This window comes from Grammomys surdaster, unplaced genomic scaffold (genome assembly GCF_004785775.1).
Source record: "Grammomys surdaster isolate TR1022 unplaced genomic scaffold, NIH_TR_1.0 123393, whole genome shotgun sequence".
Taxonomy (NCBI): domain Eukaryota; kingdom Metazoa; phylum Chordata; class Mammalia; order Rodentia; family Muridae; genus Grammomys; species Grammomys surdaster.
Genome location: NW_021618651.1, coordinates 3,201 through 29,970, shown reverse-complemented (window position 1 = coordinate 29,970; position 26,770 = coordinate 3,201). Strand labels below are relative to the sequence as shown.

Sequence of the window (26,770 nt, the reverse complement as noted above, 5' to 3'; positions counted from 1 at the left end):
TATGAACAAGACTATGGGGACCAGGGAGTCTTATGTAATGCTTTGTGTATGCTCAAGCCAGAGAATTACATTTTTTGAGGTTGTGGCACTGTTGGAGAAGGTGTGTCACTCTGGGTGTGGGCTATAAGACTTTCACCTTCCTGTAAGCCTGCTAGCACATTTCAGATAAAGATTTAGAAATCTCAGCTCTGACTGCACCATGCCTGCCTGGATGATACTGGTCTGAAACTCTGAAACTGTAAGCCAGCCCCAATTTAATGTTGGTCATGTTACAGTAGTAACACTCTAACTAAGACATATATAAAGCCTATGAGAACTAAATTCAGGATTCCTTTGGTATTCACTGGACAGGTCTCTGATTTCTAACCTTTGTCACAGAGTCTTCATTTACATCTCTCCTGTAAGCATCCTCACTACTACCTCAGAAGACTGTTCAACTTAGCACCTACAGGAGAGATGCAGCTATGCATTCTGATACAAATTCCTCTTATATTCTAAGAGCCTAGAACTTCTGCCAGACCACACATCACAGTTAGCAAAACATATAGAAGTCATGTAACACCTTAAGACTGAGAAAGGGCTTCTTGTTTGCTCAGAATTTGGTGGAATTTTGCAAGTCAAATTCAGATTAGACTTTATTCCCAGCTATTTCAAAGGAAGTTCTAGTCTTATTCACAATCATGGGGCGTTTTTATCACACATAATGACACGTTCCCTTTTTCTTTTATTAAAGAAGAAATATATCAATGGATGAGGTTACTGATGACAACACTGACAAGATATGTGTTACTTTAGGAGTATCCTAAATATCATATAACTGATAGATGTCCTTTTGCAAAGCTGACCAAAGCACAATAGGAACAAACACTAAAATGGACATTTAGAAAGACTGCACCTGAGCAAGTTTTCAAACTAATCTTCTTTGAGTCTTCTCACTTGCAGGGCAGCTTGATGCTCCTTCTCCAAGTTTTCTGACGTGCTCAGGATGTGGTTGCCACACTGTGTCTTGCACAAAAATAGACCGCAGAGTCCTCAGATGTCAGGCTGCTGAGCTCCATATAGGCGGTGCTGGTGGATGAGTCTGTAGTCAACTTGGCCTTGCCCTTGAACTTCTCATTGTAGTTATTATCGTAAGGATGAATATTCCCAATCCACTCAAGACTCTTTCCATGACTCTGCTTCACCCAGTCTATGTAGTAGCTGGTGAAGTCATAGCCAGAAGCCTTGCAGGACAGCTTTACTGAAGCCCCAGGACTCACCAACTCAGCTCCTGATTGCTGTAGCTGAACCTCAGAGTGGACACCTGTGGAGAGAAAGGCAAAATATATGTCGTTGTCACCTCAGTTCCTATCTTCTCTTCAGTTTTCGAACTGGTGAGCCCCTTACCTGCAGTTACTGACAGGATGAAGAGAAAACTCCAGTTCCATCCCATGGTTAGAGTCAGTGTGTCCACGCACTGGAGAGAGGACAGAGATCATAGATGGTTTTCAGTTTGGGGACATCCCTGTATTTACTGCCATAGACTGAAGTAATTTGCATATTCATGAGCATTCTATTTCTTAGATAAAAACCTAGTCCATCTGGAGAACTGGAGGGGAAGGACTGAAAAGGCACATGGGTCAGGCAGCAGGATGCTCAGGTTCAAGTTCTAATTCTCTCTGAGGAAATTAATCACATATACTTCCTGTGAACATTAGACTGATGCTATGGATGTAATTACAGTGACAAATCTCTCAATAGATTTTTGGACTGAGTCTGATGCTCTACTCAGGGATATGTTGACATGTTGATTTACAGATGGTGGGATGTGATGCTGCTGCTGTTGTTGCTGCTCCTGCTGCTGCTGCTGCTGTTGCTTCTGCTGCTGCTGCTGCTGATGATGATGATGATGATGATGACAATGGAAATTTCTAAAAACAGCTAATTTTTTTTTAGTTTTACAGATTTTTTCACATATATGCAATTGATATCTGTGTTTCCCACTGGGTATATACTACTTCAAAACTCACTGAAAGGACTAAAAGTAAATGTGCTTCAAAAACCTTTACCTATCAATGATTATTGCAGGAAGATAATCAAAAACTAAATGATAGTGGTAGACATAGATGTGTCAAGAAATGATTTTATCATTAAGACATGGTTTTATATATTTAACCACTCATGAGCGTCTGCATCAGTCTTAAGACACAGCATATATGAGCCTCTGTGATCAAGGCTCAGACAATATACTGGGTATAAACATAAATATTTATAAGACAGTTTGACAACACGATGCTTAGCAATACAACTATGATCTATATCACCTCCAAACATTGGCTTTCACCACACTTACATGGGATGAAGACTTTCCTATGAATATTCACCAAAAATAAATAAAATTATGCTTTGTCCCAGCAATTACCCTCCCAAACATGTATTCCAATGACTCTACACCATATTGTAGAGACACTTGCACACCCATCTTTATTCACAGCATGTTATTTATGCTCTATGAATAGCAATATAGAGGAGTAAATCATCCCAGGTTTCCAACAAAGCAAAAATAAAACATGACAAAGTGGAATACATAGAAAATTGGATGTTAGTGGTAAAACATGAATTTTATTATCTATAAGTATCTGCATAGAAGTGAAAAATATACTGAATAGATCACCCATGTTCATAAAGCAAGTGATTCATTTTCTCACTCATTTGTGTTCCAAGATGTGAATATTTTGTTTGGTATATTGAATTGTAGAAGCAGAGATACTAGAATTGGGACAGAAGAGTATGAGGATTTTACAATCACGATATAGTAAAATAGAGTTAAACAGAGTAAGAAAAGTTTTAAGATTGAGAAGATTATAAGAGTCAGAGAGGTTGACTGACTTCAAGGAATAAGTGTCTTCCAGATACTACTGGAGTGATACGCATATGAATTAACAGAGGCTGTGTCTGCAGATATGGAACCTGAACCAAGTCAACCCACATAAAATCTCCACGTTGGCAGATGGAATTGGACATGAACTATCACTGCTAACCAAGGAGTTCTGCAACTGACACTCACATGCAAAGGAAAAATTAGTTTCCTCCAATGGAGTTCATAGGGAATGCTAAGCACAATTAATCATGGAAGAGCTGCTTAGCAGTTAGTAACCAACAAGAAAATGAACTCAATGGTATTTTTGCAGATTTTTTTCTAATATTACCTTCTTCAATTCTTTTTGCCTCACATTTTGCATATGTGTGTGTGTGTGTGTGTGTGTGTGTGTGTGTGGTGTTGTTTTACATTGTTTTGTTTAATTTTTGTTTGCTTTCAATCCCTTTGTAATTTTCTTCCATTTTTGATTTTTCAGAAAGAAAAACAAAGTGTGTAGTTGGGTGAGTTGATAGGTAGGAAGTATCCACAAGAAGTTGACCATGAGGGAATGAGTTATTAGAAAACAAAGTATAATTTCTTTCAAACTATTAAAAAAACAAAGAAAAACAATTAAACATAAGTCTGTAAAGTGTTTAACAAAGAATCTTTATGGGGTTTGAGCATGGAGGCACCACATGTCAATTACAGCTGGACAGATCAGTTAATACACTTTAAAAAAAGAAAAAGAAAGGAAGGAAACCACAGAGGAAAGTTCTCTCCACAACAGTTCATCTCTCTATGTGGATTATTGGTCTCATTGTGACCCCTGCTTGTTATGAGCTCCCATGCAGTTAGTTTTGTCATGGCTCACAAATAAATTGCATAGTCAGGCTTAAAAAATAACTTTCCTCAAATCTCCAGTTTCCACAGAACTCAGCTTCTGTGATAAATGGCTCTAGTTTACCTGGGGATAATGGTTTAGGATTCAGTAATTTTAAGCTGTGCCAATATTACTATAATAACCCTCTCAAAGTCAGATTACTCTTGTTGGTAGTTCAATCCAGCTCTACCAGTTCCTGTTGCTATAAAGGTAATGGCAGGAGATAACAGGCTCTTTCCTGTCTTCATCAGATGATACCTAGAGCAGAGCACCTGTGCTCAGAGGGTACATCACTCACACTACATTGTTTAATTGAAAGAGTGAAAAGACTTGCACAATAGTTGTACACAGGATGAGACTGTTGATATCAACAACTAAAATGTTGGTGCAGATCAAGACTTCTCTTACCCTTAGAGGCTCAAGCTGTTTTGAACTTAATGCTGAAATAGGCCTGCATTAACAAGAATAGATAATTAGAAAAAAAAGCTTAGAAAAGATGAAAAGGATCTACAAGATAAAAGTTCTTAATCTTAGAGATCAGCAATGAAAATGACTCCATAATTGCAAGGGCTCTCAAGGACTGAGACACCAACCAATGGGCACACATGGATTGGAACAAGGCCCCCAGCATATGCATATCAGATGGTTTGCTTAATCTTCATGTGAGTCCCTGAATAACAGGAGTGGGGGACTTCCCTAAAGGTGCTTCCTCTCTTGGAATCCATTCCCTTAACTGGACTCCCTTATCTAGCCTCAGTGGGAGATGATGCCCCTAAACCTGCAGAGACGTGATGGGTCAGGGTTGGGGGATATCCAATGGTGCACCTATCCTCTCACAGCAGAAGGGAAGGGACTAGAAGGAGGCACTTGTTTATGGAGAGCCAGTAAATAAGGCAGTAATTGGAATGTAAAATCAATCAGTCAATCAATCAATCAGTCAGTCAATCAATCAATCAATCTCCCTTTTGGATCTCCTAATTAACATGTCCAATTAAGAAAAAATCCTTCATCCTCATATAGGTTGTCCCATTTTACCATATGAACAGCAATTTTCCTTTGTGCTGCAACTGTCTCCTCCCTAGGCAGACTAAGTTCTTCCTTTGTCTCACTCAGGGAAAAGCTTTCCCTCTCCCTTGTTCTCTTCCCCTTCTTCCTTGTTCTTTCTGTTCTGTCTTTGTCTCTTATTCCCTGCCCTAAGTCCATTGGGGTAACATAAGACCCCTTGGTGCTGGGAACTTTGGCATGACTTTCCTGGGACCCTACAGACATAGCTTTACCATCACCAGTGATGTCCAGCCATTGTCAGAACAGATTTCTGAGAACATTGAAATGGTGAGGAATGAAAAGGCATATGGTTGTTGTTATTCCAAAACAATTATATCCAGAATCATGGGCATTCATGTTCGTTCTCAGAAACACAAGAATATGGTGTCTATAGCTGTCTGGGAGATCTGTAATACAGATAATTTACCTCCAACTCTCAGATTTGTTGCATTCAGTTGTGAGGTTATGTTGGGAAGATTCCTGAATTATGCTCACTCCTGTGCAAGCAGTCATGTTATTCTTCCACTACATCAGATTAAGAATCTTTATTGAATGTTGGATGCATATGTTAAATTGTAGAAATTGGATCAGAAGACATAACATTTTATGGATTATTGAATTATGAATGCTGCATGATACACAATCCTAAAAAATAGGCTAAAGGAATATAAAAAATGTGTAGCATTATTCTTCAGTAAATAACTTTGTACTGTGTCCCCTCCTAGAAAATGTGTCTATCACTTTCCTGCAAAAATTGGTACCATCACCCATAGGTATGACTAACCTTGTGTTAGGGCTTTAATTCTAAGACATAATCCACTAGAACTGTATACTCCAGGTTATGACCCCATTCCTATGACACCACAGGCTTCAAATGGACCCTTACTTCTACAAACAGATAACTAATATTCACTCAAGTCCAGTGGTCTGATTTCATACATGTGCCCTTGGCTTCACTCTGGGATGTATAGCAAGCACTTCTGCTGACATTCTAGCTTAATCTATATAGTAACACATGCCAATCCTCCAGAGTATAATAGCCTTCCAAACAGCTGTTTACTTCTCATAACATATTATTCAACAATGGTAGCAGAAGTAATCTCCTTCTTTCTTTATTTATTATAATATTTATGTTAATTATTTGAGAATTTTATTTTTTGCTCTCTGATATATTGTATCCTGATCACAATTCCCCCTCTCTGTTCTTTATTTCCGTTGCTGTCTTTCTTCCATTTTATATTTCTGGTTTCTTTACCAACACCACATTTATATGGTATGTGGAGGCACTTCTGGGTCTTTGATTCAGTTCTACAGATCAACCTGCCTGTTTTTATGCCAGTATCAGGACAGGTGTTTTACAATTGCTCTGCAATACAGTTTGAAATCAGGGAATGTGAAGTACAAAATTGTTTTAGTTGTCCTAGGATTTTGTTTTGGTTATTCTTGTTTTGTTTGCTCTTTATTGAAGTTAATGTGATCCTTTCAAGGTCTGTACTGAACTGTGTTTGAAATTTTAATGGTGATTACATTGAATCTTTAGATTAATTTTGGTAGGTTGGCATTTTTTACTCTGTGAATTCTACTAATCCATAAGCATGGAAGGTCTTTCCATCTTCTGATATCTTCTTCAATTTCTTTCATCAAAGACTTGAAGTTTTGTCATACAAGTCTTCCACTTGCTTGGTTAGATTTACATCAGATTCAACTACACCAGTTTAATTCATGCTACAAGGAGAGTTACTGTCTCCTTGATAACAGAAAGAGCCTCAAAATTGTGTCATTTCAGTTTCTGTAGCAGGTCCAGGATGATGAAATATTTTAAGAACTAACTGCAGTGACCTCAGTCAAATCTTTTGCTCATCATGACAAATATTAACTGACATAGGAAATGGTGTCCTGGATTCAAATGTAGTCAACTGAGAAAACTAACCAGGACAGAGTCAGGAAACATTCATCTCTGCACCTACACCTCTGGTTCTGAACAACTAATTTACTTAGAAGTAGTTCTTTTCCTGACAACAAATATTTAGCAATATTATTGATGGCAATGACAAAGAAATTGAAGAGGGACCAAGGGCATTGAACTCACAGAGAAGCACAAAGAAATCCAGGAATTTTAATTGTACAAATACCTGAACAGCCTCCAGAAAGCTGAGAGTTGAGGTTCTTATCAGCCTGTTGACATTTCTGCTATCTGTAGGGACAGACCTCACTCTAATTCCCCAAAATGATTATCCTAGTCTTCTCCCTCCCTACACCATTACCCATCATTAGAGCAGATGTCACATGTACTTTATGGCCTGATGACCTCTATACTGTTGGTCAGAGACCACATTAGACTTTAGACATTTTAGTTGTAGAACACACCCTCATGGTCATGAGAATTTCATTATATGTTATATATATTTTCACACCTTAATCATTGTGCACCTGGATTGGAAAAATTTATGGAAATCAATGTTGCCTGGAGAACCTTTTCCTAGTCCTATTGTGTTCTAAAATACCTACAATAAACTGCCTGTTCTTAGATTCCCTGTGTCTGATCCAAATTGACAAAGTCAATCTGAACAACATTCCATTCTCGTTTCTTCACTTGGGTTGCTTCCCTTTCTGAAACCTGCATGGATGCCTTCAAGAAATGAAGTTCCCTAGACCAAATTGCTAAATGCACTTAAAGCTTAATTACAGAAAATTAACTACTGAAAATACAGGATTCTTGGCCTCATTGTGCCCTGTGTTGGTCGTTAGCTCCCATGCAAGTAGGTTTTTCATAGCTTACACTGAAGGTGCACAGTCTGGCTTAAGAAATAACTCATCCATGTGATTTCACTGTTTAAAGAGTTCAGCTGAAGGTAGAAATGGTTCTAGTTTACATGGGGATGGTGATTAATTCATTGGCAATTTTAAATTGTGCCAATATTACTATAACATCCCTCTCAAAGCCAGGTTTCTCCTTAGCAGCAGTTGGATGGAGCACTCCTATTGGAAAGAGGTAATGATGGGAGGTAACTGTCATCATTAGACACATCTGAGGCAGAGCACCCGTGTACCCTACATTGTTTAGTAGACACAGTGAAAAAACCTACACAATAATTGAACACAGGAGTGAGACTGTTTATAAAAATAACTAAAATATTGAAGCAGCTCAGGAAATGGCTGGACTCGTGGAAGCTGAAATTTGAAATAGGCCTGCTGAAACAGGCCTGTGTTAACACTATGGATAGTTAGTGACAAATTTTATAGATTTTTAAAAGAACCAGACAGATAAAAGATCTGAATCATAGAGATCTGCAATGAAAATTATTCCATGGTGTCTCAGAACTGAACATGGTCATTGCACACATGAACGCAACAGTTACAGTTGCCACCACAATCATGAATAAATCAAGCCAGCCAAAGTTAAAGCATGGAAATATATGAAACACCTAAGTAGAAAATGTTTTTACTTGTAAGTTTAGGCATGTAATTTTGATTGCTTGGATCAGCATGATAGAATGTGAGAGTTGAATTTAATCAATTTTCTTCTCAGGTTAACACATTCACCTTGGTGCAAAATATAATCATATTTTTAAAATATTACAAAACAATGGCGAGGAACTACCAAGGACAAGTACCAATAGGGTCTATTGGTATTTGATAATTGATGAGGAAATTATACTCACTTGCTCTTTGGAATGATTCTAGGCATTCCTTATGTACTAGTGAATGACACACATATGTGTATATACATAGCACTGAATGGACTTCCTACCTTGTTAGTTAATGAAGCTAACCTTTGGGTTACACGTCTGATTGTATAGGCATCTTGTTATTGACCATTACCAGACTTATAAAGCCTTTGATTAACATTTAAAAAATAAAAAAATAAAATAAAATAAAGTGGTCAGGAAGTTGGGACTCTTCAGTGTTGGAGCATGGAAATGTTACATGTCAATCACAATAATTACATGTACGTTAAGAAATGAAACCACAGAGGATACAGAGACCACCACACACCAACCACATCTCTCTCCTGGGGATTCTTGGCCCCATTGTGCCCCTGCTGGTCTTGAACTCACCTGCAGGTAGATTTTTCATCACTTAAACTGAAGTTGCTCAGTCTGACTTCAGCAGTAACATATCCCTGAAACTAGTGTGCTTTCAGGGCTCAGATGCAAGGAGAAGTGTCTCTTGATTATCTGGAGATGATGACTGATGTCTCAGCCTGCAAAATTCAGTTGTTTCTACCTTATCATTAATGATGTTCTCAAAGTCATCTGCTTTCCTAGTGGCAGGTGGACCTAGTTCTAACAATTCTCATTTGTAATAAGGTGTCAACAGGAAAGATAAGGGTTTTTGTTGCATTCCTCAAGCTATACCTTGGCCAGAGCAGCTGAGGGCACAATGACAACAATGTGTCTTGTGCTCAGATGCATCTCTCCTCTAACCATGAATGAATTCCTAGGACACTCGCTTACAGGAGTCAATAGAAAGAGGAGGACCTGTTGTGGTACTCAAAGTAATGTTAACAGTTCAAAATGATTTCCATTGAGGAGGAAGAGGAAATCAGACAAATGTATTCTCCAACTCAGTCTGTTTCCCAACCTGTATATGGATGCATTTAGTTGGATAAAAGGAGAGAGAAAATCTCATTGACAGCAATCCTAATGAGTGGAAACATGTATGCATAGAATGTTTAATCTCTCCATGTGTAGCTTTCCAATTTAGGATCCTCTAATTTCTATGCAGGTCATATGTTAGTTAAGCTTTACAGGACTTGATATTTTAAGTAACAAAGGACACATCAAGAATATTGTCCAAGGAATGAGAGAAACTATGTATAAATATGTGATTATGTGTATTTAAATATCTGAAGTATAACTACTAATAGTAAAACAAAAATATATACTACAAAAATTCAGAATATTCATGTGTATTGTGCTCTAATTTTGGTATCATAAATAGGATGCACCTAATATTGCAGGTTATAAGGTGGAGAACCAGTTGGAAGCATGTGCTCTCTTTCATAACTGGTCAGATTATGTATGATATCCTGTGAAGTGTCAGTTCATAGGGCAGCATCCTCAGGTCATCAATGACTTCTAACTAGAGAAACAGTCATCTCTTTAATACAGAATGTTAGATTGTTTTATCTTGGCATTCCAGAACTCCAGAGGTGCTGGACAATGTCTCTAATGCTGTTCTTCATACTCCAATATATGGAATGATGATGTCTTTCATAGGATTCAATGAACAGCAGTGAATGCCTTCTTAAGTAATATAGATTTACATAGACATCCTCCACTTATAATGTAATACATTCATAAATGTCTGTAGTCCTTAGAATGTAAATAGAAAATATGAGCTTCTTATTCTAAGCTAAACTAATATGAGGATCATAATACTGCTGATCTGGTGCAATGGCTGTGCAGAAGCTTTCCTTGAATAAATGGTCATAATGATTTATAACATTTTTCAATTCCTCTCTTTCACTGTGTATGATTTTTCCCTTGTCCTCTGCTTGGGCCCTCTTTTAATTGATGACAAACTCCTAGCACTTCCTGTTGGAAGTGTCTATATTTGATTATTGTGAACAACACCTGAGGGGGGGCACCATTTCTCTAATCCCGGTCCCTTTGCAGAGAAGACTATGTCTGGAAACTGTCTTACATTTTCTCACTCTTATTCCCTCAAAGAATGATACAACATGGTGTCCTCAGTGATCGGACATATCAGACACAGGAATATTCATTTTAGAGATATTTTAGGAAATCTCTGGAATGTCTCTACATCTGAAGTCACTTAGTAACTAACTCTAGTGCTCATTTATCTGCAACAATGTCCTCAATCACCATCTGTAATTACTAAACATTGAGCATCACTGACACACAATATATCAAAGCTTGTCTTTTTATACCAAAGATGGTCTCGTATCAATGTAGTTAGTGTTCTGTAACACTCATGTGATTACAGGGTGGGATATTGGGAATGAGAAAGATTATGAGTTTAAGATTGGTGATCAATGCATGTCACTGCAACTTACCCTCTCCTGAATCCCATGAAACTACCAGGGATAATTAAAAATATTTGTTAAGAGAGCTTCAACATAATAAGGTGGTTACAAATATGTTTAATTCCTGGATTCTGGAGATAGGGACCTATGGATCCCTGAAATTTTGGCTAACATCATCTACAGAGTGAGTCCAGTACATCTAGGCCTATACACACAAACCCAGTCTTGAAAACCAAGCAATTAAAAAAAAATAGTACTTTAACAGCAATGTGGTCATTCCCTAGGAATTAGATATTGATTTCCTGTGTGATCAAATACTTCTGTTCCAAAGTTATAGACCCATTTATGGTAGATACATGTGATCACATTAACACCAACATGGATATAAAAACATAGTTTTAACATGCATACCCTAACTCTGAATAAAAACTACAAGACTCTGGTTTATTGATTATAGATTTAAGCCTTATCTTCCTCTTGTTCCTAACTAGCTCTAATAACTTAAATTGATCCATGTATACTAATCTATATTTTGGGAAAAACTTGTTAGTTACCCCTGGCATGCTTTTCTCTGCATCGGGCTAGCAAAATCTTCTCCTGATACCTTACCAGAGTTTCTATCTCTCCCCAGACATGCTGCCTATTCTCTCCTTTTTTTGTGACAGGCCATCAGCTTTTTATTAAACCAGTCTAGAGCTGAGACAGGGAGTTTTTTTACAAAATATGGTTAGAGATATCAATAACAGGGAGAAAGACTGGTTTGTACTCAATTTTCTGCTCCACAGAAATCAGTATATGAACAAAAAGACAATATTTATACAGTGCACAAAAAGATAACCCAAACACAGGAATTTGGAAAACAAATTCACTAATTTGATATGCCTTCTCTCTGAATTTTAGAAGCAATGTCACTAAAAAAAATTCCTTATGAAATAAGATTTAAGTTTTAATCCTCTTGTTCCTGCCAATACTTAACAACAATTTTGAACAAGTCTACAGTCTACTATTTCCAGTCTTCTTGGCTCCATGATATAATAGGAAGGATCAGAGCTGAGAAACAACCTGAAATACTCTATAGCTGAAAACTGAGGCTGTGTCAATGTGCTCCCTGAGCACAGTAGTATGTGGCAGTATCTACAGTGTTCACAGTGCTGATCTGGAAGAATGCTTGGTTGTTCAAGGTGTCCTTGGAGACTGTGAGCTGGCTCTTCAGAGATAGATTGTAGTGCTTATCATCCCACAAAATTGTTGTCAGCCACTCCAGATCCTTCCTTGATGGCTGACAAATCCATCTCATGCCTATACCAGAAGTGCTCAGCAAAAATCCAGAGAAAGAACAAGTCAGACTGAGGGTCTGGGAAGGCTGCAATATCCCAGGACCAGATTCATGCAGAGTAACCTGGGAAAGGACATCTGTGAAGGAAATAAAGAACATGGTAAGTGTGGAATAGGGTGAAGATAGAAAAGTTCATCTTTTAGGAAGCATTGTCAATCACATGCAGGAACAATCAACAACAAGAATGAGGAAGTAAGCCTGTGTATGGCTTCATATCAGTGAGGATCCAGATTCAATTTTGGCTTTTCAACCCAAGTTTGGGTGGAGCCAAGAGAGTTTTGCATCCCTTCATCAGAATCTCACTCTATGGTGTACTCAAGTTTTAAGGCTCAAGAGGAACTAATTTGTGATAGAAAGCATAGGACACTCAAAGTGCTGACCTCTGATCACCAGGAAGAATAACTGACAGAAGTCCAATGTCCTCAGAATAAAATATTTCTTGTGAATGCTGTATAGAAGGAGCAAGATCAGGAGACACCATTAGTCTAATCTAAAGGGTCTTGACTCTATTCACTTATCCAAGGATCATTACCTTGTGTTTTTCCATGTAGGACACATGAAGAACTCAAAGCACTGATGTTTCCCCTGCCGTCATTTTGCTCTGTGCCTGATGCCAGAGATTGCTTCCTATGTGAATCTTGTCAGAACATATTTTCTTTCACATACACACAAAATATACTGATAGTGTAGACTTCTTTCAGAATTTAATAGTATGTGTTACCCTCAGGCTGGTAGTTGTGAATGCTATAATTCAATGGAAGACAGTGATGTTTCATTGACTTGACTTATCTGTCAATTTCCTGCCTCACATTTTTTTCTGATTTCTGTTTCCTCAATAATCAGTGCCTTCATCTTTATACTGCCCTCTACTTGTGACAATTTTATAAGATGAACAATGTTCGTTTCTTCAGTTCTATCTGATGCTAGACATCCTGTAGGAGAACATGGATGGCAGGAGATGCTGGAAGTTACACACTGGGAATATCTTCATTGCTTCAGAAATGTTAAAGTTCAAAGCATTGTCCCTTGATTCTGTCCCTAATGGTCTTTTAGAACATAGATATTTTATGACTTGCGTAGATTTACACAACTTTCATAGTGAATTTCTTGTAGGACACAATAAAATGTATGGAGATAAATTTGAGTGAACTATTGATTTCATCAAAGAGAGCTACACCAAAACATACTCATTTTATAAATAAAATATATGTATATTTTAAAAACGTTGAAAGATAAAGATACCAAGACTATAAAAACCATGAAATATGATCTTACAACAAAGTTATAGCAACAATGTAAAAATAAAGCAAATCCAGAATGCTGAGTGCCAACAGAGGCCCTGATCCTTTATGGAAAGATGGTCAGTGTGACATGAACTGATGCTTTGGTTGCTTACCCCAGGGTTATCAATATTTTAGGGACTTTTTTTATGATTGAATTATATGACTTTAAAAAAAGAGAATATTTGAGATTCTCTGAAATTCTCTCCATGAGATTCAACTATCTCACAAATGTCCTCATCAATGACAGGCTGTAAGAAGCTGCCACAAGAAGCAGACGATAAAGGAGTGATTTCAGAACTTTATTAAGTTGTCAGGTTTGAAAAAAGAGGCCAGAAGACCAGAAAGAGGACTGCTTGTCCCCAATATGGGACTCATGGACCAAAGAATCTTCTGTGAGAGAATATCATATCTAACCAGGAACATAGATGTTGCATTTCTGATGCTATGTCCATGGGATGCATATAAGTAAGATATCAATTTAAGACTGTGATATGACCTGCAATGAATGTAGATATTGTCCTAAATTAATCAGATGTGCTGGAGTACTTCTGGGTCTCAGATTAAAAGACTAGGGACAAGTGTGGACTGTGTTAAACAAAAATTAAGTTTATTATGAATTCTATAAATTTATGTAACATTGTAATATAAATATACATGTTAAACACACCCTGTCAATGAGGTCTTAAACATTATTAACTATAGTGGAAAATTTGGAGCAGCTCACTTCCTCAAACCTTTCACTGAATGACTTTAAAGTGTTCAAAATTCCAAACCTCAGATGAAACTTCATACTCAAGGTGAGAGTTTATTTAATATATTTTTCAGTCAGTGCTCTAGGCACGACTGGGTCTCCCTGTTTCTCACAGTGACATGTGAAGGAAAAACCTCTGCAGTGGAAGCAATTGTTAGATAAAATAGAACCATTCATTCATCCTTCAGAAATTCTTAACCACTTGGAGTGAAAATGATGGTGCTGTTTTTATTTTGTGTGGAAATCACATTATAAGTTGACTGGGAGGGGGAAATGAGATTGAAGATATGCACAGAGTATAGCACCAATCAAACATATGTTGACATGATATGTAAAATTTGCTACTAGAGGCAAGATCTAATCTCATGAGATGGAAAATGTAATCCAGCTACTAGTAGTCAAGCTTGGAAAGAAGGGAAAGAAATTATTTATTAATTCATTATTAATCTCAGGAATCCAAACTGTAACCTAGAATTCTAAATACAACATTGGAGCTGGCTCTCAATAAGATAATGAAATGCTTTGCAAGTAAATCTGAAAACCAGGATGGATGCTGTACATAAACCTTGAACATCTCACCAGATTGAAGGATTCTCATACCTGCTAGTCTGTATACAGAATGCTATCTGCAGAGATCTGTGGGGGAGGGGAGGCTCTGCCCCTGTGTGAGTGTTCAGGTATATATGAGAGGGGAGTTTGATCAAGGCACTCTTCTGTGGCTGCTGCTATGGTGAGACAATTGCTGTGTAGCAGGCAGGGTGACATGAGCAAAAGAGTGCAACTGCTCTCTTGCTACCACCAGAGCCATCAAGGAACTCAGCTAGCAAGACAGGTGCAGCACCTTGGAACCAAGGTCAGGGCTACCAGGCATAAGGTGATCTGTGTGGACCCAGGTAGGTTCTACTGGTGAAAGCTTTGGGAGATTATTCTCCCAAAGTGATGTGTTACAGCTCTTATATGAGAGAAGCTCTCAGACAACCCCTGATAGAGTAATTCTTGTATGCTTTTATTCCTTCTGGATAAGATCTTATATACTTGTTTGGGTGGGTTGGTGTTCTGATAGCAGATGCTTACTATTGGCTTGGTCTGACATGTTAAGGATGCCTCATCTGCATGTGGAAGGGCTAGGGACACTTCCCCTACAAGACTGTTTGTCACAATTTTCTCCATGGGGTACTGTGGTCCTGTGACAGGGGCCTGGTTGAAAGGAGGTGAAGCTGATACCATGCTCTGGTATGTATGAGGTTATGGGACTTCAAACTAACTCAAACTTACCAAGTATCATGGCAAGTTCCACTGCCCAACTCTGCCTTTTCTTACTACAAAGAAGAGATAACATCAAAACAACTGGCTCCCATGTCAATCTGTACTATGTTCGAATTCTTATCTCTTCCCATGCTCTCTTTCCCATCAGGACACCTGCAGAGACACCCTTAAGAAACAAAAGATATCCTAGTAAAAACTTCTCTGTGTACTTAGAAATTAGTAATGAAAAAGTTCTTTACTAAAAATGCTCTCTCTCTCTCTCTCTCTCTCTCTCTCTCTCTCACACACACACACACACAAACACACAGAGAGAGAGAGACAGACAGAGAGAGAGACAGAGAGAGAGACAGAGAGACACAGAGAGAAAGAGGCTAAAACACATACAGTTTACTTGTGTGTTTTATTACAATGTAGAATTACACATTTTACATAGGCTTTATCCTTACATGTTTTCAGACATGACATAAGATTTACCTTTAGCAATTTAAAAGGACATGAGACCTGAAAAATGGGTACTTGTGCATATAAGATATTTACACAAAAAAGATGTTAGCAGAATTACTTATTTATTAAATTTTTAAGTTCTTTATTTCCTATTTTTCATTGAAAATTCGCTTCTTCCTGCAATAAATTCTAAATCCTGATTTCCCTTCTCCAACACCTCCTCAATCTTCTCCCAGCTTGATTCTGATTCTTTATCTTATTTAGAAAACTAAAAGAAGACAAATGTAATAAAAAAGAAAGCAAAGTTAGGTAAAGGAAGAACAGCAAATGGAAATAGGACAAAACAAACGAACAGAAGAAAAGTGACCAAAAACAAAGCACAAGAAACACATGTGAATGTAGAGACAAACATTTACAAATACTCTATAGAAAAACTTCTATAGAAGCTGAGCAATGGACTAAGACAGTCAATGCTGTATCAGTGCAGGTCCATTTTCTATAAAGCCTAGTGACTGTAGTGATGATTACTGAGACTTGGAAGGAATATCGAGCAAACACTTATGTATAATCTTAGAACCTAAAAACTTAACAGGTACATATATTATGTTTGTAAATGAGTTTCAAGAATAGTGATTTAATAATTTTTTGACCAACCTACAGGAATTATATTTACATGCCTGTGCATTCTGACATAAATATTTCTCACATTCCAAGAGACTGGAATTTCTGCTGGAACACACAGCAAGAGATAGCAATACATTTGAGGTCACTAATAACTTTAGACTATGAAGGAGTGTTTGTTTGCCCAGATGTTGCTGATTTGGTTTTTATAGGTCAAATTCATATTATATATTATTTCCAACCATTTCAACAAAAGTTGTGATCTCTCAGGATCCAGTAATATTTTTATTATGCATCACCATACTTTACCATTTTTATTATTTTATTGAATAAGAAACATGTCAATGGAGGTGGCAAATGGTGAAGAGAGTAGCAATTTGTTGTGACCTGTAGATTTATCCTAAATCGACATCATTTTATTCATAGAAGTCCTTTTTAAAAAATGACAAAGGTACTCTAAGATTGTGAGGAAGAGGCCAAAAATGGATATCCAAAATTACTATTTATGAGCAAGTCTAAAGGTTAGTCTTTCTGTCATCTCAGCTGCAGGGTATTTTCCTGCTCCTCTATGGTTTTTGACACACTCAGGATGTGGTTACAGCACTGTGTGTCTTGCACAGTAATAGACCGCAGAGTCCTCAGATGTCAGGCTGGTGAGCTGTAAGTAGGCTGTGTTGGAAGATGTGTCTGCAGTCATGGTGGCCTTGCCCTTGAACTTCTCATTGTAGTAAATACTACTACTTCCAGGAAGAATATATCCAATCCATTCCAGACCCTGTCCAGACCTGTCCTTTACCCAGCTCATATAGTAGCTGGTGAAGGTGTAGCCAGAAGCCTTGCAGGACATCTTCGCTGAGGCCCCAGGCTTCACTAGTTCAGCTGCAGACTGCTGCAGTTGGATCTGAGAGTAGACACCTGTAGAAGAAAAGACAGAGTGAATGTAATCGTCATCTCAGGACCTGTCTCCTCTTCAGATTTGGAAATGGTGAGCCCCTTACCTGCAGTTACTGACAGGAGAAAGAGAACGATCCAGCTCCATTCCATGGTTAGAGTCAGTATGTTCAGGGACTGTGGAGAGGACACTGATATGTTGTTTTTAGGGTGTGGACGTTCCTGTATTTAGTGTCATACATTCAAGTAATTTGCATATTCATGAGCAGGGTACTTCTTACATAAGAACCTAGTTCAGCTGGAGAACTACTGAAGGGGAAGGACAGAAAAGGCACATGGGTCAGGCAGCAGGATGCTCAACTCCAACTTTTAATCCTCTCAGAGGAAATGAATGCCATACACTTTTCCTGAGTCGTGTGCTCATATATGGAACATCGGAAAATAACCACTCAGCAGATTTATGGTCTGTGACTGTTGCTCGTCTTTGAGTGAATGTCATCAGATTGATTTACAGATGGTGGTTGTGAGGATGATGATGATGATGATGATGATGTCCATAATGATGATATGTGTGATGGAAAATTCCAAAAACAGTTAGTTTTTGAGAATTTAGAGCCTTCTTTCCTTTATATGTAATTAATACTTGCTTTTCAACAGTTTATATACTCAAAATTTCATGCAAATGCCCAAAAGTAAATATATTTCTGAAATACTTAGATCAATAATTATTGCACCACTCTCACCATTACCTAAATCACAGGAATAAACTATACTTGTGTCAACAAAGGATTTTATAACTAAAGCATCTGTGAAGTGTTTAACAAAGAATATTTACTGTGTTTGACCACAAAGACATCACATTACAATCACAGCAGGGTTGTCCAGTTAATATACTCAAGAAAAGAAACCACAGAGGATACAGAATCCCCTCCACACACATCTCATCTCTGTGGGGATTGTTAGCTTCATTACGCCCCCTGCTGGTCATGAGCTCCCATGCATGTTGGTTTGTCATGGCTCTCACTAAAGCTGCAAAATCTGGCTTAAGAAAAACCTTATCCCTGTAACTCCAGTGTTCACAGAGCTCAGCTTAAGGGATACAATGGCTCTAGTTTATCTAGGGATAATGATTTATGCATCAGAGATTTTAAGTTGTGCCACTATTACTATAATATCCCTCTCGAAGCCAGGTTCCTCCTTGGTTCAGTTGGAACCATCTCTTGCAGTTCCCGTTCCTAAAAATGTAATAACAGGAGAAAATAGTCTCTTTCCTGTTTTCTTCATGCTACCCCTGGGGCAGAGCTGCTTTGTTTAGAGGGTAAAACCTGCATTATTTAATAGACAAATTAAAGAGACTTCCATACTAACTTTACATAGGAGTGAAACTATTGATATAATAACTAACATGTTGAAACAGCTCAGGACCTGGCTGATGCTTAGAAGCTGACACATTTTTGAATATAGTGCTGAAATGGGCCTGTATTAATGAGAAAGGATAATTACTGAAAACTCTGCTTGGAGATAATGAAAAGAACCAACCAGATGAAAGGTCTGAATCTTAGAGCTCTGCAATGATCATTACTCCATATTTGCAGGACCAGAAATACAGATACTTTACCTCCAACACGGATTTCAGCTCTGAGATTATGTTGGGAAGATTCCTGAATTAAATCGAGTCCTGCATAGAAGTCAGGCTGCTCTTCCACTGCCTCAGTACCACAGCCACTGATAACTGCCTGCATAAGATGCAGGGTGGTGAGAATTAAAAAGAGGGATCCTTTCTCTTGAACCTCAAGGAGGATAGGCACCTCATCATGTATTTTGATAACATGCCTAGAAGTGACGCTTGAGTTCTGGATTATTGTTCTAGAACACATGACACAAGCATTATGAATGGCAAGCTTTTAATGATACAGTATCTGCTACAACAGTACTCACATAAGAAATTCTCTAAAATATTTAATTAGAAAACTTAAAAACAAACAAAAAAATGCTACCTTAGTGTCACTGCTTGTTGAGTGTTCTCTGTTTACTGTTGATCACTAAGTGATGGGACCTGGGAATTCAGGACTGTGTGCCTCTGTCAGAGTTACAGGATCAAGGCTGGACTGATTTTGATGAGGAAATTGATTAATTGCATGTCCTTCTCATGTATGGTGAGCCCTGTGTTTGAAGCCTTAGAGATTTGAATGCCTAGAGCAAATGAAAGAAAAAATACTGAGAAAATGAGAAAGAATTAAGTCACTATCTGTCCTTTAATGTGAAATTGGGCTTCTTTTTTGTTTGTCAATTTTTGTTATTGTTTCATTTCCCCTTTAATTAACAACAAATTATTTTATCATATGATATATTTTATTTATTATATCTGTCCTCCCTCCACTCCTTCCTATGCCTTGCCACCTCTTCTCCTGTCTGGATCCACTTACAACCGGTTTCTCAAAAGACATCTAAGAGGTATAAATAAATCTTAGCAAAATAGAATATAGTTAGCTAAAACAAAAGCCATTAAACTGAACTAGATGGGCTCTGATTCCTGTGCCTTCTCTTAGGACTCTTTCCCTTTTGTTGATTAAACTTGTCCAAGTTCAAACACTCAGCAGTCCAATAAAACTACTAAAATGGAAAGTATAATATATATACAAGGGATCAATACCAGATCAATGGTAGGCATGTGCATGCAAATTTAATTTTTGTGAGCTCATAGGACCATGGCTCAGTTGAGTTAAAGGCCTTCAAATCCTGGGTCTGCAATCACTTATGACTCTTATATTCTTTCTGCTTTGTCTTGACTAGTTCAAGGATTCCTCGAACTCTGAAGGATGGGATTTGATTTGAGTCAACCCATTTAGAACTGTGTGTTCCTGTTCTTTCAGGTAATGTCTAGCTGTTTGTCTCTGTTTCTGTTTACATTTGATGCAAGAAGGTTTTCTGCTGAAGCCTGAATCAGTTAGCTAAACACAATAATAAAAGGAGATGAAGAAAATGATAACTGGAATGGGATAAAACAGACAGAAGTAAAAGCACCAACCTCGACTCCTCACACACACCAGAAACACAGTGCCAGGGTCTTTTCTGGGATGAGGTACCTTCCCCAGCATGGAGAGGATAGAAGAAGGGTCTGTGCTCACAGAGTGGGCAGCACAGGAGATAAGGAATCAGTGAGGAGAAGGAAGCAGTCAGGCATGATATTTCGGGAATCTCACAGCTGAATTGCTAGCTATCAGGTCACTTCTGCAGCTCTGACTACCAATCAGTCCAATTCTGCTGCCCTGACTTACTAGCAATCAGCTTCTTTATTTACACAAGTTTCACAGAACAAAGACAGGCTAATCATTGTCCATGTGGAACAGAATATATGTTTGATTTATCATTACTTGTTCAGGATTACAAGTTCAGTCACAAAAAGAAAATAAATACAGAACAACTCATTCTTGTTTTTATTATCCCTAAAACTCTAAACATCACCTCAAAATCCAACCCATTTAATATATGACAGCCCACTTTTCAGCTGGGAAATTTTGTTGTTTGAAAGTCCTCTGCACAACCAAAACATAGCCAAACCAGTCTTTTTATGAATAGAAAATACTGATACCTAATTTCTTCTACTACATGTTTCACCATCTTCTCTATAATGTAGGAAAACTTTCTTTTAATCAAACTATGTTATTAATGAGGTCTATTTTTCCAAAGCTGTACCCTCTATGAACCCCTAATTTTAAAGTACATTTTCAGAGATTTCTCAGCATTTAACAAAAAGAGACTTTGAATATATAACCTCTTCTACTGGCCAGTGTTAGTTCTGCAACTTTTGGTTTTGGTTTTTTTTTTTTTTTTTCGCCAAGTCCTTTTTGTATATGCTTGAGATATTTAGGTATTTGTGGACTGCATAAGGGTATCCTGGGTCATGGTTGAGCAGGTACCTAGAACCCGGAGATTCTCCGTGGAATTCTGCATGAGAACCTGCAGGAGTTCGGTCCCTCCCATCATCTAGGATCCTGAAAAACAGTCACATCTCCATAGAGTCACATAGGCCAGGCTATAGGCCTCAGGCCCTAGGGATTTACATACTAATGAAGGCCAGAGGTCAGAGCAAATTAAACATGCCTCCCCCAGATCTTCCCCCAATCCTCCCCCTTTCTCTCTCCCTATATAACTCGGGACTGTCCTGAGTTTTGGGGGGATACGCCTAGATCCATCTATTATCCGCCATGACAATAAAACTTTTTGGAACCAAGGACTTCCTCGTGTTACTGGGGCCTGCCGCCGCCAAGGCCTCCGGGCCACTGGAACCATAAGATCTTCTTCCCTAATGTGGGACCCGCCATGGCAGAAGCCCCTCCGGGGCTTACGCTGCTGTGGCTGCCTTTTTAAATTTTCCCCACAGGTATTGAGGGAGATCTATCCCCAGCTTCAAGTAAAACAACCACACTGATCCTCACAGTGGATTCACAAAGTGGGGGAGCTTTGCTGAACGAATTATCTGAGAATACCAAAATTACATTTATGAAGTTGATTTGCATGATATATAACATATAATTGACCAATGAAATTCCTGCCTGATATAATGTATTCAGCATATGAGATTTCATCCCTATTAAGCATATGATATTCATATTTAAGGGGAAATGTTTCCTACAGGAACAACCAAAATTAATGTTCTGAATATAGAGAACTATTACTACATCAAACCCTGAGATTACCATGTTCCATTAGTATCTATGGGCTGGTTGATAATCACCCATTTAGCCAAAAGCAAACGCTCTACAGAACAAGAGTCACCTGCAGGTACCCAGTGCGAGACTGTGAGACATGATACTGAGTCAGCATGCAAATACGGGGACAAAAGGAAGTATGGAATGAAAGTTTTATGTATCATCTGAGAACCTGCTTCAGTTAACATGTACATACATTGAGTTGATTACTGAGTTCTCTGAAGAGTTGTCCAACTTACAGGAATTATACTTATATGACTGTGCATTCTGATATACATACATTACATTCTAAGAGACTAGGATTTCTGAACAACACAGCCAGAGTTTACAGCACACATTCAGGTCACTTAGGACTATGAGACAAGTTTTTATCTGATCAGATGTTATTTATGTACTTTGTAAATGTAGAATTCATATTCTACTTCATTCCAAACAACTCCGTTCAAAGTTTCAGTCTCTTGGAATCCAGAAATATTTTATCACTATGAATTATCATGCTATCTGTTTAATATTGTTTTATTAAGGAACAAAAAGGCCAACGAAATTGATCACTAGTGAAGAGACAGTCAAGATACAGTGTACCACAATAAACAGAAAAGCATTGCTTTATTCACAGATATAATGTTCAAAATTTGACAAATACCATATAATACTGTGGGAATGAGGCAGAAAAAGGGGCACTCAGAATGATTAATTGCAAGTAACTCTTCAGAATAATCTTATGCATCTTTAGTGTTCTAGGGGAATGTCATACTCCTTCGGGCTTTCTGACATACTCGGGACATGGTTTCAACACTGTGTCTTGCACAGTAATAGACTGCAGAATCCTCACATGTCAGGCTGCTGAGCTCTATGTAAGCTGTGCTGGAGGATTTGTCTGCAGTCAACATGGCCTTTCCTATGAACTTTTCATTGTACTTAGTTTCATCATTGTAAGGATAAATCCATCCAGTCCATTCCAGGCACTGTCCAGGCCTCTGCTTCACCCAGTTTATAACATAGTCAGTGAAGGTGTAGCCAAAAGCCTTGCAGGACAACTTCACTGAAGCCCCAGGCCTCATCAGCTCAGCTCCAAACTGCTGAGGCTGAACCTGGGAGTGGACACCTGTGGAGAGAAAGGCAGACTGGATGTCATAGTCCCTTCAAACTCTGTCTCCTTTTCAGATTGGGAAATGGTGAGCAGGTTACCCTGCAGTTACTGACAGGAGGTAGATTAAGACCCACCTCAATTTCATGGTTAGATTTCATGTGTACATAGACTGTGAAGAGGACACTGATCATAGGTTGTTCTCAGTGTGTGGACATCCTTATATTTACTGCCATAGATTCAATTAATTTACATATTCATGAGCATAGTATTTCTTAAATAAAGACCTACTCCAGCTGCAGAATAAGTGGACAGGAAAAAGTGAGAAGATATAATAGTTAGGCAGCAGGATACTCAGGTATTCAAGTCTTAATACTTACTTTGTGAGGCAATGCATCTCGTAAAATTTCCCTGAGCCATGAGCAAATGCTGTGCATTTAATGTCAGTTAATAAGCTCTCAGCAGGTTTCTGGCTTGTAACTATTGCTCCTCTTTTGGACAATATCATCAGATACCTTTTATGGTGGTTGTGATGATGATGAAATAATGGATAATTCCTTAAATGGTTAATTTTTGAGATTTTAGAGCCTTCTTTCAGAGATATGCAACAATATTTGCCTTTACAACAGGTTATATACTGAAAATCTCAATCAAATGACCAAAATGTTTACATATGAATGATTATTGCAGCACTATCGTCAATAACTAAATTATGGATGTAAGCTGTAAATCTGTAAATGTGTCAACAAGGGATTCTATCACCAAGTTTTATATATATATATATATATATATATATATATATATGCACAGAAGTTTTTAACAAGAAAGTAATAAGAAATTTATGTTGTTTTGGAAACATGGATGCAATTAGAGATAACTGTATTTTTTAAGACAATCTCAAAATCACATACTTTAAAATGAGACTGTTATTAGTGGCTCTTATCATTTCATAGATACATACAGCTATTTAAGCCAATACATGATGATGTCTCACTGAAATTGTCTAGTAGAATAAAGGGAAAATAGGGAGACAAGAGGTTACAGGAGAAATAAGCACAGTGTAAAAAATTCAGCTGTATGAAAATACTATACATATATGTAAATTATTCATTTCTAAATTTCATACAGATTTTGTTCTTTGAAATTTTCCATAATGTATGAAATATGCTATAATCAAACAGTGGTCTCAGGACTCTCACCACTGTCTACGACCACTAGGTTCCTGTGGTTCCCTTAGAGACCTTCCAAAGTGTCTCTTCCCAACACTCTGATGGCTATTGTTTCATTAACTAATAACACAGTGAGTTTAATCTTCCCATTAGACCAGCCACACAGAGGATACTAGAAGCAAAACTCCAACAGAAACAGAATAACTAAACCCAACAAAACAAAAGTAATTAATCATCTCACAGCAAACCTAAAAGAAGAGAATCACAGGGACAAAACACCACCTCTAAAAACAAAATTAATAGGAATAAACAGTCTTTGATCCTTAGTATCACTCAACATTCATGGATTCAATTCCCCTATAAAAAGGTACAGGCTAAAAGACTTAATAAGTAAACAGAAACCATCATTTATTTGTGTACAGAAAACACACCTCAGAAACAAATTCCAAGTAGATCAAGGACCTCAGCATAAAAGCAGATAAACTCAGCCTAGAAGAAGAGAAACTGGGTTATAGACTTGAACATTTGAAACAGAATAAAATTTCTTGAACAGAATACCAATGCCTCTGCTACTATGATCAATAATTAATAAACGGGACCTCAGGAAACTTAAATGATTAGTAAGGCAAAGGATACTGTCAATAAGTCAGAACAGCGACCTACAGATTGGGAAAAATCTTAATTAAGCCTACATCTGATAGAGGGCTAAGGTCCAAAATATATAAAGAACTCCAAAAGTTAAACTCAAAAAAAAAAAAAAGCAAAGCAAAAAAAAAAAAAACCAGAAAAACAAACAAAATAATCTAAAAATGGGATTCAGTTAAACAGAATTATTAACGGAAGAATTTTAAATGACTGAGAAGCACTTAAAAAAAATGTACAACATGCTGTCATCAGAGAAATTCACATCAATGTGACCCTGAGATTACACCTGGCACCAATTAGAATGGAAAAGATCAAAAACACAACCACTCTGGAAATCAACCTTCTTCCTCAGAAAATTGGAAATAGGTCTACCTGAAGACCCAGCTATACCACTTCTGGACATATACACAAGAGATGCTCCACCATACCTCAAGGACCCATGCTCCACTCTGTTCTTAGGAGCCTTATTCATAATAGCCAGAAACTAGAAATAACTCAGATGTTCCTTAATGAAAGAAGAGAGACTGAAAATGTAGTTCATTTTCAAAACTAAACACTATTCAGCTACTAAAAATGAGAACATCAAGAATTTTGCATACAAAAGGATGCAACATGAGAATATCATCCTAAATTACATAACTCAGACCCAGAAAGAACTGTATGGTATTACTCTCTTATAAGAGGATATTACTCATAAAGTACAGGATATCCAGGCTATCATCCACAGACCAAAGGAAACTGGATAATAAGAGTCCAAGGGAGGACATATGAATCTCACTCAGAAAGGGAACCAAAATAGTAATCAGAGGGGGATGGAGAGAGAAAACTGAATGTAAGGGGTGGTGAGGAAGGGTATATGGGAATTAGGAAATGTACAAAAAAAAGGAATGAAAAGTTTTTAAACATTACTTTCTGATAATATTATCCTCAATCTGAACTACTGGCAGCCTGCTAGCCTGGAGAGGGTAGTGGCAGGGGCACAGAGTAGGACTCAACTGACCAAGGACACATCCCAGGAGGAGCACATTCCTTAGCCAGAAGACATTTGCCAGATTAACATTCAGAGGAGGAAGGGAAAAGTAAATTAACATTCCTCAGACCAAAGTAGATTAACATTCCTCAGTTCCAAAGGAGGGTGAGAAATGTCCAGAGCACATAGACACATTGCAAAGAAGGGACCAATCCTTCGAACTAACAGACAAGGGAGGTCCTTGCTACCACATTCCCCAAAGAACAATCAGTTTAAAAGTCACACTGTTCCACCAGTTATATCGTGCCTAGTCACTGTCCACCCCTTAAACTGTATAAAAACTGCTCATAGCTCCAACTCAGGGTTCTCTTCTTACGTGCATGCAAAAGAACCCCAGTGAACTGGTTATTATTATTGTTGTTGTTGTTATTATTATTATCATTAAACCTCATGTTTTGCAGTGAATCCTCTTTCCCTGTGTGTTTCTGGGGGAGCACATCCCCTGGTTTGGATCTGAGAGTCCAACAATGGCTTTAAAGTCCAAGGGTCTCAAGGCTTTCTGGCTGTCTGACCAGTAGTGAAGTGCTAGTGATAACTTCTAAAAAGTCCTAAAAACTTCTGAGGGTAAAAGACTGCAGACTTAGGTGATTAGCACCTGTAGCCTAACAGCATAGGATTAGGCAATGTGTCCTTTGTTCTATTACAGCAGGAACTGGTGGGCTCTAACTTATGTCTGGTAGTCTGAAATGGCAGGAAGAAAATTATTATACGCACTTAGCAAAATTATTATAGAGTTTATTACTAAATTGTAAAAAGTTTCCTATGAAAGCTATCTAAGGG

The 26,770-nt window shown here is 37.9% G+C and overlaps 3 gene segments (V, D, J or C); all 3 read right to left on the bottom strand.

The window, feature by feature from the left end:
* Window positions 1-980: 980 nt before the first annotated feature.
* LOC114636280 lies at window positions 981-1,432 on the bottom strand. The segment is given in 2 exon segments: window positions 981-1,303; window positions 1,387-1,432. Coding segments are annotated over 2 exon segments (369 nt in total).
* A 15,619-nt stretch (window positions 1,433-17,051) lies between these two features.
* On the bottom strand, window positions 17,052-17,533 carry LOC114636278. The segment is given in 2 exon segments: window positions 17,052-17,371; window positions 17,455-17,533. Coding segments are annotated over 2 exon segments (366 nt in total).
* A 1,017-nt stretch (window positions 17,534-18,550) lies between these two features.
* Window positions 18,551-23,164, bottom strand: LOC114636277 (the record flags this gene model as incomplete). The annotated part of the segment is given in 3 exon segments: window positions 18,551-18,582; window positions 18,966-19,083; window positions 22,836-23,164. Coding segments are annotated over 3 exon segments (479 nt in total), but the record flags the coding sequence as incomplete, so codon positions are not given.
* Between the last annotated feature and the right edge of the window lie 3,606 nt (window positions 23,165-26,770).